The 17,230-nt window shown below is 39.7% G+C and overlaps 1 protein-coding gene across 2 annotated transcripts in view; it reads right to left on the bottom strand.

Annotated features, from left to right (window-relative positions):
- Nucleotides 1–17,230, bottom strand: part of ZBTB46 (zinc finger and BTB domain containing 46) — a 56,212-nt gene that overhangs the window by 3,506 nt on the left and 35,476 nt on the right. The window contains exons 7-10 of one of the 2 annotated variants that reach the window (XM_050907085.1): nucleotides 11,218–11,390; nucleotides 9,928–9,979; nucleotides 9,524–9,835; nucleotides 2,886–3,061 (exon numbers count right to left, since the gene is read on the bottom strand). In XM_050907085.1, the coding sequence (XP_050763042.1) occupies nucleotides 2,886–3,061; nucleotides 9,524–9,835; nucleotides 9,928–9,979; nucleotides 11,218–11,390 (713 nt within the window). The remainder of the gene's footprint in view (nucleotides 1–2,885; nucleotides 3,062–9,523; nucleotides 9,836–9,927; nucleotides 9,980–11,217; nucleotides 11,391–17,230) is intronic. The other variant, XM_050907086.1, reaches the window with a different exon arrangement.

Genomic DNA, 17,230 nt, shown 5'->3' with positions numbered 1-17,230 from the left:
AAGTCAAGGATTTTTCAGCTTCTCATGGCCAGCCAGCAAGAAGGCTGGAGGGGCACAAGACGCTGGGAGGGGACACAGCCAGGACAGCTGACCCAAACTGGCCAAAGGGATATTCCATACCATAGGACGTCATGCCCAGTATATAAACTGGGGGAGCTGGCTGGGAGGGGCGGATCACGGCTCAGGAACTAACTGGGCATCAGTCAACGAGTGGTGAGCAATTGCATTGTACACCACTTGCTTTGTATAGTTTAATTCTTTTAGTATTACTATTGTCATATTATTATTATCATTATCATTGTTTTTCATTCCTTTCTGTCCTATTAAACTGTCTTTATCTCAGCCCACGAGGGTTTTTTTTCCTGATTCTCTCCCCCATCCCAGGGGTGGGGGGGCAGTGAGCTAGCGGCTGTGTGGTGCTTAGTTGCCAGCTGGGGTTAACCACGACAGCGACAGACCAGGTAAGAAAGTTCAGTATATATACAGTCTCATATGGGAAACAAGTCACTTCAAACTAGAATCAAGAAACTTTTGGTAAAGTTTTTTCTAAGCTGAAAATCTTGAGGGTATTAGAGGGGTAGCGCTTCCTTCTGGACACAGCCTGTTCACTGCAACGGGGCGGAAACCTCGGTTTACACTCTGCCACCACACAGAAGTATCACTTGAGATGCAAAGATTTTAGAAAGAAAATCTTGTTTTTACTTTAATATTCCAATTCAAAGAAAACAAGCGTTTCTATTCAATTTAAACTTTATATAAAGACTATAAAAATATGCATTTTAATCTGAGTTAAACAAACTAAAATAGTCCCTTCCGTCTTTGGTTATCAGTTGAGGAACTGAGAGAAACAAGGTTTTTGGTGTGTTAAACCTACTTCCTTTTCCTACACGTTATTTTTATAACACGTATGTTTAGTTGATGCACACCAGCATTCATCTTTACAGATTTACCTGAGAGTTGACAATTAAGCCCCAAAACGTCATACGCACCGGAAATAAGATGACAAGACAAGCAAAGCGTCTGAATCCAGCAGCTAATCTTGCCACGAGCACTTCAGACAGCCTGCGCTACCGCTTTTGTAAATGAAGATCACGGTGTCATTTGCGTATAAGAAAATACCCCTTTTCGTAGCTTCATTCCAAAAGAAACTTCAGATAAATAATGGAACTGGATTTTTGCTGGGGCCTTATAACAGTACCAAAAAAAACCCCAAATCCCTGTCCTTTTTTCTTTAGTTCATCCATTCCAAGATCACCTTGGAGTCATTTATGGCTCTTTGGAAATGAAAACAAATCAGTATTGTCAGGGTTGCACTTTTTTCAGGAACTGGCACTAAAAATTTGTAATCCAGCTGGTATTTTCTAAACTAGCTTCATTCCTGCCATAAAAGAAGTCAGAGAGAGATTCAGACAGACATATATCCTCTCCTGTATGTGCTCACAAATAACTGATTCCATCTCCCTGTGCGTATAACAGAACTTGAACTTCAGACTCAACAGAACCAAGTCACTCACCTAGAATGATTCCAGCAGCGAAAGACTGAGAACTAAAATTAATTTGCAGATCACCTCAGTTTCACTCCTGGAGGGTACAGGGCATTTTCCTGCCTTCCCCACAGTATGTCAAGATATGCTGATTCTCAGTAGCATACAAATTTACAGAGCAAGAAAAAGAATCGCAAGTTGTGTTACACTTGAACCAAGCTGCGTTACTGCTATTCAACTGCCTTTGAAGGAAGGTATGCAAGGGGACGCATGCGCTTGCAGGACTGGGATGAGGGAATTAAAAGTTCTTTGTGGCTTTTTGAGAATTACAACCAGGAAAACATTAATTACTCTAAGCACACCTCCTCTAGTAAGATAGTCTTTACATTCAAAATTTAATAGATAATATAAATATGATATATATAGATAATATGAATATGGAAAAAGTTATTTATTTAAATGACCTCAACAAATCAATTCTTAGTCACTGAAACTGTCAACACTCCTGTGATTAATATCTCACTGTATTAGAACCTCACAGCTATCATCCCAGGTATTTGAAAAAAAAAAAATGCAAGTTTTCTCCACGAGCTTAAGAGGGGCACCAGAACTTGCTGGTGTGCGTTACTGAAATAATTACGTAGAAACTATTTGCTCTTCCACAATCTCACCTCTATACCAAGCTTTGAGAAACCACTTTAAGATGGCAAATTAATTCTCCCCTGAAAAAAAGCAAAGTTTGGCTTAAAATTTTGTTTCTGAAGAAGTTGTAAAAAGCCAGACAATGGCACCAGCCAGCCTCCTCGTCGGTTTTGCGCAGTCGCCTTTAGTAAGGCGTAACATTATTTTTGATAACTAAGCCTTGCCAGACCAGAGTAGCTTTGCCTTGAATTCTTCTTGCTGAGCGACTTATTTTAAAGCTTTCCACAACCGAGTCATTCAACCTATTGAAGGGAAAAAAAAAAATAAAAATTCCTTTTCCATCCTGAAGACAGCATTAGCTATTCTACCTCCCGGCCCGAACGCCCAGGCTCTCGCCGGCAGTCAGGGTTGCATGGGAAGGAGAAGGCTGTGCTGGCGAGCGAGGCTGGGTTTGCGAGGCTGGCTCAGCCCCTCGGCGCGGGCAGTGCCGACTGCTTCGAGCTGCAACTCAGGAACCCTCCGGCTGAGCTAGGAGGGCAGCTGGAGGTTAGCTCTGGATGAACAGGCAGCAATACCTGGGGCCTTTGAAAGGTGGGGGGGTAAAAAAAAAAGATACTGGAGAAGTCTTCAGAAGAGCCCCAGAGGGGAAAACAAAATACAGACCTAAACCAGATGAAGCTCCTGTTATCTTTAACCTGAACAAACGGGCTCTGTTTCCACCCAACGCCCGCGCCAGCTGCCTGGCAGGGGCACTCTTACCAAGGTGTGCCGCTTCATGTGCTCCCGGCGGGTGAACTTCTTCCCGCAGATCTCACAGGGATAGGGTCTTTCTCCCGTGTGGGATCGCATGTGTCTCTTCAGGATGCACTGATGCATGGCTGAAAAACTGCAGTACGGGCACTTGAATTTCTTCCTGATGACTGTGAACTCGTTGACTGTAAGAGAGCAAGCAAAACACGCAGATTACTTTCAGAATGTCTCAAAATGGTCAGTCTTCTCATTTACTATTTGACTATTAAATTAGTTCACTGTGAAATCACACTCTCACCTCTTAACCATCTACAATTTTTTTTAATCCTTATACTGTATTATTGCACTTATATTATTAAAGCTAAGAACTTAAAGTACCTTCATCAGAGCAGCTTTTGAACAAGCCAATACACAAACATTTAGCAACAGTCTGTAACACGCATTGCCTAATGCTTGCTAAAAGGCAAATAAAGAGGGCTGACAGTCTGCTGTAATTCTGATTTATTATAATGAATTATCCTGAATATCAAGATCTAAACTTTTAACACTATTATTTGTGGAAGTAGCAGCTAGCCGTGAACAGAAGACCACAAACTAACACCCTGACAGTGCCATGCGCTTTAGTTTTATTTATGGGGTGATGCAAGAACATCATCACACGCTCCAGGAGTATTTCAGTGAAGGTGCAGAGACTAAGGATTACCCAGAACAAACAGGACAGTTACAGCAAACACGCTCTACATCATCCAACTCTCACCTAGTATTACCATTGCGACATGGATACAGAAATATAAGGATGCATAACGTTGAATTACAGCATGACCCTTGCAAGCCTCTTTACAAGACAACTGTATACAGCCCTTGATTGACTTCTTTTCTGTCCTTCCCAATCGTATTCTGCCGGACTAGAAAAGGGATAAATTCTTTGAAGCCATTCTGACACCGTTGATCCTTTTCTTCTTGTCATCTCCTTAGAAGCGCACTGAAAGCGGACCCAGGGGACGCGTACAGTATTGACAGCCCAAGGGTCTAATTTGCCAGAAGAATGCACATGGCAGCTGCGTTGGAATTTCCTCCTCCAAACAAAGTGGAAGTGCAATATGCAAAGTACAGCAGGTGAAAACAGAGTATTTGCTGCTCCCTGAGGACATCCACCCACTATAAGTTTGGAAGCGACTGTCCACGTGGATGTGATTTTAAATCTCCACCTTCTAATAATTCTATTGCTTTCCATTAGTATGTTAATTTTCCCCCACTATTCTCCTAATTATTGTTATTTCTCAAAGCAATATACTGTTTACATAACAACGAGGGAAAAAAAGAAAGCAAGTTCTAGTTAATCACCTTAAGTACGCTATCGTGTATGTAAATGGCTCTTGGTAAATGAAAACAGTCTATGTAGGAGAGCTAAGGGAATAAGGGAAATACCAGACCTACTATATGGCTTCTAACATATTGAGTACTTTGCAATATTTTTAGATGCTTATTGAAATGTTATCTCCTACAAATGCCCTACTAGCTGAATGTACAGCGCATGCCCTCAATATACCACAGAAAATGCCCTGGGAGTTACACCGTACACTGAAAAACAGCTACTTAAAAATGGCCTTTTTTAAGAAAGTCAGTAGGCCCACATACTCAGTGTCGTTTAATGCCCAATTTGCGGGCTTTCCCCCCCCCCTTCTGTTTTTATAATTTACTTTGTCTTGTATTTGCAATACAGATAAAACTGTGAAAAGTAACTACGTTTGTCACTCACGTAAAAGTGCAAACTACATGACGCTATTAAGAGACATCTTTAAATAAGGTAACACCACCCTTCACAATCAGAACAAACATTTCAACACAAGCTCATCTTAGAAAAAGTATTCTACGAAGTTTTTTATTGTTCTAATGCAGACTAAAAGCATGGCTCAAGATCTTAAAAGCTGCCGTGATGTGAATTTTGTCTTAGCATTTGTTTTGACTACTTGGAATTAAACATATCCTCCACACAGGTAACTTTGTGGAAAAAATACTTCCTTTGATTAGCAGTTTGAATTGGATCTAATATTCTTATATTTTTTTCTTGTGCTCCTAACTTGCTGCTTTGGGCTGCTCGGCAACTGCGGTGATCCATCCTACAGGTGCTTTTTTTTCGGTGGCTTGGTGGGGCTTTTTCAGCACATTTGTAAAGCTGTCAAGAGAATTTTCTAGCCCAAGGGGAGGAAAAAAAAAAAAAAAAAAATCAAACAAAAAACCAAACAAGAGCCTACTCACCTGAGCCATGGCTGCAATACTGATGACAGGGAAAGTGAACGCTAAAGAATATTTTATTCACCCGTCAGTAAGGATTACTCACTGCGATCAGGCAGAATTTTGAAGGGCTGGCTTCAAGTGACTATGCACTTGCACTGCTTTGGGAACCTCCCAGAGGAGATACTTTAACATGGCCTGATGCCCAGAGCCTTGTGCAAGCTCTGGCTGATAACCTAACAACCCAGCCCTTCTCCTACCCCATACCTTTCTTCTGATTTACAAGATTTTTTATTTTTTTTTTTAAACAACTGGAATAGGAAAACTCTTTCTCCATTACAGGAAAAGTATTTTTTGCTTTATCTTCTCCTTTGGATTTGACACCCCCTTGTCTATACAATCAGAGGCAAGGAGCCCACTTTCTTCTAGAGCAAGTATCAATTTTTTGATACAAAGCTATTTATGATAAATACGTTTCCGGTCTGATCTTGTAACTGCTCGATTATTAGTGATAGGCCACACAAACACTTATATTCCCCAGGATCACTATAAACCTATTACTACGGAGTCTAGACAAGGTAAGCAAGCTATAAGCTGATCAAGGGAAGTCAAGAGGGGACATGTAACCCTCCTTCCTCCAGTCCAAGGCCATGTCCAGCACTACTCAACACCACAAACATGCCACGTGTATAGACCACATCTAGCAGGACAAGCTGCTCAGCAAGTCAGGTTTAACCACCTCACTCTGGAAAAAAAAATGACACTGAGATCCTGACAGCAACCAGAGCCCAAGATTACGAAGCAAAAGTGCTTTAGAGAAGCGAATACCACAAAATCCCTTATTTCCTACATCGCCAGACTGTACCTGATCCTGTCATTTCCTAAATGACCAGATGCCTCCTCTCATTTACGGTCCGTACCTGTCCCTTCACTTTATGGCTGAGCTGCTGTAGAAGCTGAAAAGGCAACTCCAAACGTTAGGTGCACAACCCGCACCACTGGCACGCTACTTTCACACACAAACAGCCACGTGTTTCCAACACATCTATGTATTTCCAACAACATATTCGTAACACTTTCCGATTTCAAGATCCCTCATGTTTACTTTTGCCTGCATTCAGCTTCAATCGCTCGAGAATAACGTTTTCAGCTTCTAGTATGCTTATATTTAAAAATAGTCACAGAACACTTTTTGCAGCTATAGTTTTATTGAAAACTATTTTTTCACCAAATAGCCATATATTTAGTTCTTGTATCTACAAAAGTAAACACCTGGAAAACAGCAGCATTGTTAGAAAAATAACTGTATTGCAGAGTTAACATTTTCACAGTACTGTTAAATATATGCACCCACAAGTACATATATTTAATGAACAACATACCAACTTTGGTATGAGCATAATCTTTTGTCTAAATGACAATATTTTATAGAGCTTACTTATAGCAGCATTAAGGTCTTAAAAAATAATCTTTAACAAGATCATCACGACCATTAACAGCAGTGCCACAGATAACTAGCTACTGGACACAACTATAGGAAGAATAGCACCAGGAAATGGAGAATGTAATACAAACAGTGCCACAGTAAAAATCTATGTACTTAACTTCACTAAAATATTTACAGAAGATGTGCATTTTTAAAACCAACACAATAATGCTTGGAAAAAAAGCCTTTGGTATTGTCATGTCAAGTAACTTAACTTACTTCACTGAGGCTGTTAAATGCAATAGGCTCCTACATCCCTGACTTGAGAAAATGAAAAGCACTAGTGATACACTGCCTGATAGAGCTACTTTGTATTAACCCTGTAAACCGATATGTAGGTAATAATCACTGAAATACTATGCTCACTTGGTTGTTACAAAGAATTAAAAAACTTTAAGAGAATTCTTGCTCACTTAATTCTCATTATATGTAAGGTTATAAATAGCAAGGTGCAATTTAACTGTCAAACTTACACTTCCCATCATCTTCCCATGCCATTTTCTAACACAAAAATCCTGCTTTTAAAAAGCTTTCTACACGAACTCTGTAAGCCTCTGCTATGTTATAAGATAGAACCCTATGGTTCTAACATTTTAAAAAGCCTACTCCTGATCCGGAAGGGAAACACTGGAAATTCTCAGTGCTGAAGTCAGGAAGCACTCTGATGTACAGGCCAAGTAAAATACTACCTAAACCTCTCCTAGAGACAATGAGTTGACCTGCCTATAGAAAAAGAGTTCCATGTTGAATTAAATTCTCAAATATGAGAAAAACGACCAAACATGAAACGTCATTAACTATTATCACGTGAACGAAGCCTTTTAAAATTTGCTGAAATTTTACTTTTGCTGGCATCTTACTTTTCCAAATTCAGACAAATCCTACCGTGCCGCTCCTAAATTTTCAGGTAAGACTCATTTTGGTCACAACTTTCTGTTCTGGCTCAGCTTTCTCCTTCCTCACTTGCTGGTTATTTGAGAGCAAAATAAATTACGAGGCAATTAAACTGACATCTCTAACAAGGGAAGCGGACAGACTATAAACTATACACATTCACAGATGGCTGTGATCCACAATGCCAAAGATGTCAATGGGAACAAGAGCGAAAAAAAAAAGAATGTGACTTTGCAAAAAAATGAAATTTAAAACAAAATGATTGAAGTATGGTGTATTACACTGATTATGTAGGAACATATTCTCAACTCTGACCGTACCCCGCCCAAACTAAGAGTAAGAACTAAGCCAAGCAAGGGAACTCTGACTTCCCAACCCTCGGAAACCCAGCCCTGACGCGGCACGGAGCAGTCTCCCCAAAGCTCCGACTCACAGCAGCAATGGGCAGAGCAGCGCTGCACCAGAATATACCTGTTCCCTCTCTACAAGAGCAAGGGCAGCAGGAACTGGATGATCGCTCTCATCTAGCTTTCCACAGGCAACAGCTTTGCAAGAAACTCTCCACCGGAGACCTCCAGGCTGCTCAAGGCCGCTTTGTGCACGACCAAATATTTCTCGTTTTTGTCTCCCTGAGATGCACCAATATTATGAGAAAGAACTTTTCTGAAGAACTCTAAAGATCATTTGTAGAAGTTGCTTTCGTCTCCTCAGCTGTCTCTCGCGCACATTAAGGAAAGCAACCCTACAGCACTAAAGCTCAAGCTGCTGACAAGCTGTGTTGTACACAGAGCAGCTGGGAAGCACTGCACTTCATTATGCTACTTTCGTTTCACAGTTACTATAATCTGTTTTTGCATGTAAATATATAGCAAAAGACACAGCAATATTTAATCTTTAAAAAAAAAAATGAATTTCATGTAATAAAACAGGAATTACAGTACGACTTCTACCCTCCAGTAACAACCATTGCTGATTTTGTACGTGCACCCTAAGTTACAATTAGATCTTCTATGTAAAGCCTCCTCTCCTCAGTTTCAACAACATACATTCAGTCTGGCTAACTTAATTACATTATATAAAACAAACGAGTCAGAAAAATTTACAGAATTCCTGAAAACCACAGCCATACTCCAGTATATTTTTAAAAAAGTCCTAAAAGTACTCGAACATAATATCAATATACAAGCCTTGCGACAACTTTCAAGCCCAAATAATATACCCTGTTGCACGTATGAACGAGCAGCATGTTTTTCTCCTTGAAATGACATAGAAAACCAGACTTTATAAACAGTTTACAGGGCTGAGCAACCCAGTGCTTCACAGCTCCTAATCTCAAGCTGAAAAACCCTGAAATGCCCGAATTGTCTAATGGACAGAGCACTAGACCAGAACTCAGAAGACTGAATTCTATTATTAATTCTATTGCTAACACGCTCAACAAGCTGAGGTATGTTATTTTCCCAGGGAATACAAGGAAAACATCACCATTTCTTTTATAAAGCACTTTGAGATCTACTGATAAAAAAAAAGTTTAAGGTAGTATAAGCACACAGTACAATCACACCAGTCAGATAGCCAAAGTGCCCATTATATGGACTGACAAAAGTTATCTTTGCACAAAAATTGCACCGTGGCTGCAGTTACGCAGGATCTGGAACCATCGCATTATCAACCTGATCAGCTTTGGGGAGTTACTCTATTGTATGACACCTGTGGTACGTTTATTTGCAGCACGAGAACAATGGAACTTTTCCTAGTTTAAAAGAAGCGTCTCACATACACAACAGTAGCTACGCATCCTCAGGATCCTCGTTTTGTCCTACACTGTCCAAAAGCTCAAACCCGCCCAGCTGGGCAGAGCCCAGGTAACACGCTTTCACGTGGCTAGTGAGGTTCTTCTGTGTACCGAAGCCCTTGCCACAGAAGAGACAGACAAAAGTACGCTCGTTCGAGTGCACAGACATAAGATGCCGGTTTAAGTCTGTCTTGTCTCGAAACAGCTTGGCACAGTTAGGACACTGCATCTTCTTACAGTTGAAGTGGATGGTCTTTTCATGCCGATCCATGTTTGATTTCAGAGTGAAGCTCGCGGGGCATCTGGAGCACTGGAAGCGGGCGAGCTGGCCAGGAGGCATGCTGTCAGCAAGGCCAGGCCGGGAGCAGTCAACCAAGTCGAACGGGAGAAGCATGGAGAAAGCATGCTCGTGGATGTGCTCCTTCAGCTCCTCAGCACACGGGAAAACCCTCCTGCAGAAACCACAGGTCAGCCTCTTGGCTAGGGCTGAATCCAGGAACAGGCCATCAGTGGTTATGTCCATGACTTCAGATCTCGAGAAACTCGTATCTAAAATAGAAATACACATGCACACGTACAAATCAGTGTCTTCTGGTATAAGATAACGATAGTTTAAAAAAAATATTTTTCTCTCTACTTACCTGAATCAGAGTTATCAAGCTGCCAAAGTGCTAAAAATCCATCATAAGTGGCCTGCAAATGAAAAGCATACTTAAGTAAAGGCACACATTCACAAGAACACATCTTTGTAGTTAGTGCTCAGACTCCCGTCTTATCATTGCCTTCACCCCTTCTTTAAGGGAGGCTCATCATTTGACTTGGCAACCCTATTTGCCTTTACAAAGCTTTCACTGTCAAAGCAGCTAAGTTAACTGGGCCATAGTTTGCAAGATTTAGTGTTTTGAAGACAGTAATCAACATGCCTATTTAGGTCCTGGGTAACTACTCAGTTTCCAGTCTTGCTAAGCATCTGTAGCTCCCACTCAGGCCAACGGGAAACGCTGGACAGAAAATTTCTAGCAGATACAACAGAACTGGAAAATTTTCCCTTAGCCCTACATAGCTAGTTTTTCTTTCCACATAGAAAAGCCCATAGAAAACAAACACCTTCTGCGTAGTTCCCTTTATGCAATGCTCTCTGGCATTGCTGATCCAAATTATAAATAAAAGCTGATTTCCCCCCCCCCCCAGAAACCATTTGCAATATGCCAGCGTGCGGCAGATGGCAGCCCTCTATGAGGCAGAGACATGATGCAGGTCTGCTGGAGACCGGGCAAGCGGCTACCGGCCGTTCTGACCAGCTCACTTTGCTCTAAGGTGATGGCAAAGGAAAATCTGTATTTCCACCCATCTGTTTAATGGAACTAAAGTATCGTTTAAAAATATTAAGAATAAGAAATGTCACAGAAAGCTATGGATTTTATGTCAAACTCCTGACTCCTGTAATACAGCAAGCCAGCCTGCTCCTTCTATTTGAATTTAGACAGTTACAAGAAACCCAAATGCAAAACACCAGAAGTGGGCAGTGGATAGCTGGGGTCTCAGCTATCTTTATGCCATTATTACATTCTTGTATGCAATGTTTTGCAAACAAAGGAATTTACAATAAAAAGGGCATGTATACTTTAAAAAAAAAGTGTTTTGAACGCAAGTTCTGTTGAGGTAAGGCAGAAAGGCTAAAATTAGGACCGCACCAGCCCTGACCTCAACAAACTTCTAGTTTTAAAATAACCTGGATTTTAACCAAAAAAAAAAAACCCAACCAAAAAAAAAAAAAACCAACCAAAAACACCAAAAAACAAAAAAAAAAAAAGCTAACAGATCAAAGTATAAGGTATTACGGTCTTTCAAAGTACTCCTAACTGGGGAGAATTTGATTAAACAGATACCTTTGCATTTAAATTTCTTTGCATTTTCCCCCACGATCTTACCTGGGTTGAGGAAGGCACCTCTCCTTTTATCATGGTTTCTGGTGACATTTCACCAGAAGAGCAGATCTCAGGGGGGCTCTGAGTGGCAAGGTGTGATGAAGGCAGCGGGGGAGATGGTGCTTCCACTTTGCCATCACATTCGCCCCTTGAACGATTCAAGTTGGTGCCAGGCCCTGGGGAACACAGGAAACGAATCTCACCCACGTGAACTAGCACCAGCCGGTGGTTTTAAAAAAGGCCTTGCAAAGGCAGCGCACCAGCACTCGCAGCTTATCTTCTGTCAGTGGGAGGGAATGCAGCAGGACAGTGATGCCAGGCTTTTTTTGTTTTTTTTTAAAACCAGCCTCCCCACCCAAAATGCCTCGTCTGTGTGTGATGTATGTAGTGGAGTTATATCGCATGGCACGGTCACTAAAGAGTCCATCGGGAGAAAGAAGCACAGTGCAGCACAAATATCCAGAGCAATCACGTTTCTGAAGGACACCTCTTGGAGAAGCACCATTTCAAACACATACATTTCAATCTTTAAGTAACGTACACACAAACTTTATTCTACTACTAACTTTCTTCAAAATTTATGTCAAAGCTTCAGATCTCAAGATTTGACCATGGTGTTTTATTTAATACAGTGCTGTCAGTCCTTGATCTCAAAGTGCTTTACAAAAGATGGGAAAAAGTATTCCTTTCATTCTATAGTTAGCAAGCATGAAAGTTCAAATATTTGTACAAAGCTATTCAATTATACCTGACAGTTGTTACATTCTAAAAATCTACCATAGTTAAAAAGGAAAACATTATTTGTCCGGCCAAAGCAGAATCATACCCTCTTGCCTACGCTGTAGCAACAGCCAAATGGTAAACAATATTCCAGAAACTGCACTGATAATCAATGACAAATCTACATACAAATAAAGACTGTGTAATCAAGATCGGCGTACATTAAAAGTTGTTAAACGAACTTTAACAAACACCTTGACTGAATATTGGAATGACATATTGAGCAGGTCATTATTTTTGAAAAGCAAGCAGGCGAAATCAGAAGCAAATATGGCATAAAAGTAAACAAATTCATATTTAAAGCACTCTATGCCTTAAAGGCTTTTTTATTTCTAACACAAAAGAGTCTGACTGAAACCTTTATGGATATAAAAAACACACGCTTTAATGCAGCTACAAATAACAAGTCAAAGTTTATACTATGTCCAAATACAATACACTGTGATCTGGGTCACAACAAAGCATCGGAGTGAAACCACACAAAGGTTTCTAAATGCGAACAATCCCGAAGCTAACTTTTTATCAGCTATCAAAGGAAATTCTGCTCTTGTGCCACAAGCTGGATGTTTGATTTACCTTCCTCCGCTTTGATCGCAGATTGAAATCTTTCACAACTTAGTTACTCTATTCAAGTGTGATAACAATACTTCAAGTTTTCATTCTGGTGGTGCTCATCTATTGCTGTTATAAATTAAAGGCAGGACAACAAAATGCAAAAACCCCGTAAACTCAAGATAGGAAAAAATGGGGGAAAAAGTGAATTCATCAGTATTTCCTGTTAGAAACTGTTACCAGGAATCCAGCTCTCCAGGTCCATAGCAGAATTCCTGCCTAAACGTCCACATGTTCTTTTTTTTCCCCTGAGCAACCCAAACCGATTCAAACTGCCCTGTTTACCTTGAAGCTACACACTGTGGCCACGGACAACTTGGAGGCATCTCCGGGTTGCACTTCCTTAAACAAACTGTACTTCAGCATACAGTAAGGATAAGCCAGTGGGGTCTGGCTTTATTAATTCTTTATTAGCACCCCCACAGAGTTACACCGGTTCCTAAGACACTATGCACTTCTTAAAGCAAAAGTTAAGGCTAATGAACGAGCAATGAAATAGAGTAAGGAGAAACAATAAACTCAATCATCCAACATGAGCCACAAAGCTGTACAACACAACAGAGTACAAAGATGATTTTTAAAACAATAATTAATATTTATTTGATTTCAACAACTGCAAGAAGAGAAACCCACATAAGTGACCCATACTTTGTACACAAGAACGCAAACAGCACCTGAATTTACATTTTGTCCCATTCTGACTAGTACTGTGAGAAACCTTTTTCCCTCTTAGATTTGTGTTGAAATGAATTTTTATGAAAAGTATTTTAACTTCTAACTCAGAAATCAAAAGCGCTTTCCTTCAGTCAGCTTTGCGTACAGAAGATGACACACTGGTTTAGCGGTATTTATATGAATATAGCTCTGACAGCTGGACAGTCAACTATTGTGGAAAAGAGAAAGGCAACGGTTATTATATCTCGTTTAAAATTGCATCCATTCACCCCTAAATCTTTGTTTACCATGTACAAAAATTCCACGCCAAACTGAATACCTTTAACTCCCTCTTGGCAAAGTTGACCACTGTATAAAATGTATTCCTTTAACATCCAGTGCAAGTATAAATTATTGGCTCCAATGAACCACTAACTAAAAATAACGTATTAGCTGGTTTGCCCAAAAGAAAAGGGCTCTGTGTACCATGTAATCACTTGGACAGAAAGCTTCATAGGAATTGCTTCTATAAACAGTTTCAGTTGCAACAGGGTAAACAGGAAAAGCCAAACTTAGACATACAAAAAAGTATGCAATGTACTATTCTGAAAATGTGGAAGAGTTGCCCTTTAAGGGAGTCAGTCACCCCAAAATCTGAAAGTTTTCCGACTTTCTTTTTAAAATGAGAAAACACAGTGTAAACTAACCAACTCATTTTCTAATGAATATTAAAATTCTCATTCTTTTCATTATACTTGGCAAAACCAGCTAAAAAATTTCAACTAAAGCCTTTGAGACTTTTGTAGATGTGGTGTAACCGTACGGAACAATGCTACCAAAGTTCAGTATCGTAAGTGAAATAAGACACACATTATTAAACCAGGGACCGCAGTAGAACAGCACTGCTGAAGTTGGAAATCAGCAAAGAATAACCTGCTTTTACAGACAAATCATGCAAACATGTAAAGATGAGGAAAACCGAACCTCTTATAACATCTTATCTGAAAGACATCCCCAACAACAAACTATGCAGGTTCAATAACTAATGGTTCCCAAGACGACCTCAGTGTTACCCATAACTCACACGTGCTTTTTTTCTGCAAAACCTGCATGTTCTTTAAGTTTCTGACAAGCATATGAACAACGTCAATCTTGATGATACACCATGAACGTCATTAATTGTTAGAGCCCTTCAGCTTCAGGTTATCTGGCAACTGTGTTACCCAAATGGCAAGATATTTAAATTTTCCCTTCTGATTTTAAATTAGTTTGAACCGGTTAACTTTAGAAATGCTGTACTTATGTTTGATTACATCATAGTGATACAACACGCCCCACACATCCCTGGCTTCATGCTCCATCAGCAGAATGTTAAGTAATTTCACACCTCATACGATCATTACAATATACAATGAATTAGGAAAAAAGAACACGAAGTAAAATGAAAACCTTGCGGTATCCTCTATTAACTTTTATAACAGTATGAACTATGCGGGAGAAAAAATGAAAACTTGTAAGGTATGCAGTAACTTGGAGAGCAACATCCCCTTTAGAAACGGCTCATCAGAATTTTAAACATGTATAATATACTCTTCAGATCTGTCCCCCTCCATTAAGTTTTTTCCTCCAGAAGAGAAAAATAAACGTGAACACTGCTCCTTGAGTCAGTTACTGTAGTGCTTCATAAGAGAATACAAAGACAATCCAGTGATAGCAGTTAAGATTAAAAACACACTTCACATTTTTTAAACTCAAGAGAGATTGATCACTTAAAATTCTTGAAATTAGTGCATTTCATTTTCAAATCAGACAGATGAAAACTGTGCTGGTTTTGGTTTTTAAAAAGAAAAAAAAAAATCTTTTTCACTGTGCTCCTGCCTACTCCCCCTGCCTTTTTTTTTTTTTTTTTTTTTTTAAATATAACCCAGGACTTAAAATGACTCAACATCCTCAAATTGTCTTTGAAGAAAAATGTGAAAAACACCTACAAAGCTAGCACCAACCTAGACTGTGCTTTTAGATCTCCAGAATCTTCTTACCACTTGCTTTACTGTCATTTTATACACTGAAAATTCTCATTAAACTTGATGTCCTATTGTATTCAGTAACGACCACTTAAAAGCAAGCAAGTCTTATATCAGAACATCTTTTTCAAGTGATTAAAATAAATCGATACCTGTGAATCTGAATAAGATGAAAGAAAAATATGTCCCTTAACTCCCTGCTTCTGTAAAAATCCTCTTACCAGGCCACAGCCACATCCACCTGCTGGTGTGAGAGCTACAGACCAAGCGAGCAGTCTTCTTTTTGTCTTATGCAATTCACTTTGCTTCCATAAAGAGGAGATAATTGAAGCTTAGCTGAATGAAATTCAAGTAATAGTGAGAGGACTGGAAAACAGGGACCTCAAATACAGGCTGGAAGGATCTCCTGAGACATGGCACCCCTCAATGCGCTATCATTTACCCCCATTTCTAAATGTATCAAGCTTTATTTTAAACCCAGTTGGTCTTCTGCCTACGCCATCATGTCTGTTCCCGAACTCCGCTTCTCAGCTGATTGGGCAATCTCTAATTTCTAGCCCAAATTTATGACCGCCTTATACTCATTTGTCTTTACACCAAGTGGCCCTTCAGCTTTTAAGTAAAATCTAAAATCCTCCAACCAAGAGAAGGATGATGGATAGAGGGCAGCCCCGTCATTATTCCAGTTTATCATGACAGAAGATGAAACTGCTGATTTCACCTGCCACGAGTCACGGATCCGAACACGCGGTGCATAAATCACCCTCGCGGCCGTGCATCGATCTACGCTCCCACCCGTCCCGGTGCCAGCTGAGGGCACTCTTCTCACTGCACGCGAGCCCTGTGATTGAACTGCTGCACAAGATCTTTGCTATTTCATTGCAACGAAGGGATTTGCAAGCCTAGTTTGAACCATCTAAATCTGATTTAATTGGAGATCATTCAGTAAGCAAACTACTGTGGAAGAAAGAAGAACACTGCATTAGTAATTCCCCCCAAACATTTAAGCTGCAGAATAAAGGTACAAAAATTTTATTTTTTCTCTCTAAACTTAGAAAGATTTTTTTAAAAATAATTCTACTGTTCAGACATGAGAAGCGAAAAGGGATACTAAGACTGACATTACGTTGTACAGTTATTTCCCTTTATCATACAACTCAAGTGACCATTAAAAGTTATCTATCTTTTGCCACTGAGGAAACTATAGGTATCTTAAGTGAACTTTTCAATCTATTTAATTGGTCAATTTTCTCAGTATAGGTTAAAATAAACCTTTTCTGCTGAAAACTAACATGTAGTACTCAGAAAGCCACTGCTTGCTCTATTTTATGTCACAAATGATATCCCCATCTTCTGAGAGTACTATTAAAATACAGCATTAATAATTTTTCTTCCTTTGTGCACCAGAGAATCAAACTGTTTTACAATTGCAATGAAGAAAATACAACAGTATGCTGAAAAATAAGCTGTCCACACATAACGGTACACATCAGCTGTCTCCAACAGATCACCAGTAGAAAAACATTCATTTCCATGTGCAAGTATAACAAAACAATCAATAGCTGCTCATTACTTAGAGATCTAAAAGTAAACAGCAAGAAGTAAAGATCACGCGATCTACAAAATCACAACTGTTTCTACAGACACAGGAGCAACAGCCAAGCCTTTCAGCATTATTCAATTTTGGATTCAAAACCTTTGGAGCTACTTCTTTTACCATACAGACTCAAATACTTTGTATTTTGCAAACAAGTAAAACAAAAATTTGAGGACAAGCGCTACATACATATGCACTAAATACCTTCTTCCACAGCTTCAGCAGTTAACATTAAAGTTGGATCAATACCAGACACAGGTTTCCAAATTTTATGGAAAGTGGGATTAAGCAGGACTTAAAACTGGATGTAAACATATCAGGAGTAATAAACGAGACAGTGACCTGTATT

The sequence above is a fragment of the Gymnogyps californianus genome, chromosome 17 (genome assembly GCF_018139145.2).
Source record: "Gymnogyps californianus isolate 813 chromosome 17, ASM1813914v2, whole genome shotgun sequence".
Lineage (NCBI taxonomy): Eukaryota > Metazoa > Chordata > Aves > Accipitriformes > Cathartidae > Gymnogyps > Gymnogyps californianus.
The sequence above is the reverse complement of the archived record's forward strand: the minus strand, read 5'-3'. Positions and strand labels throughout refer to the sequence as shown.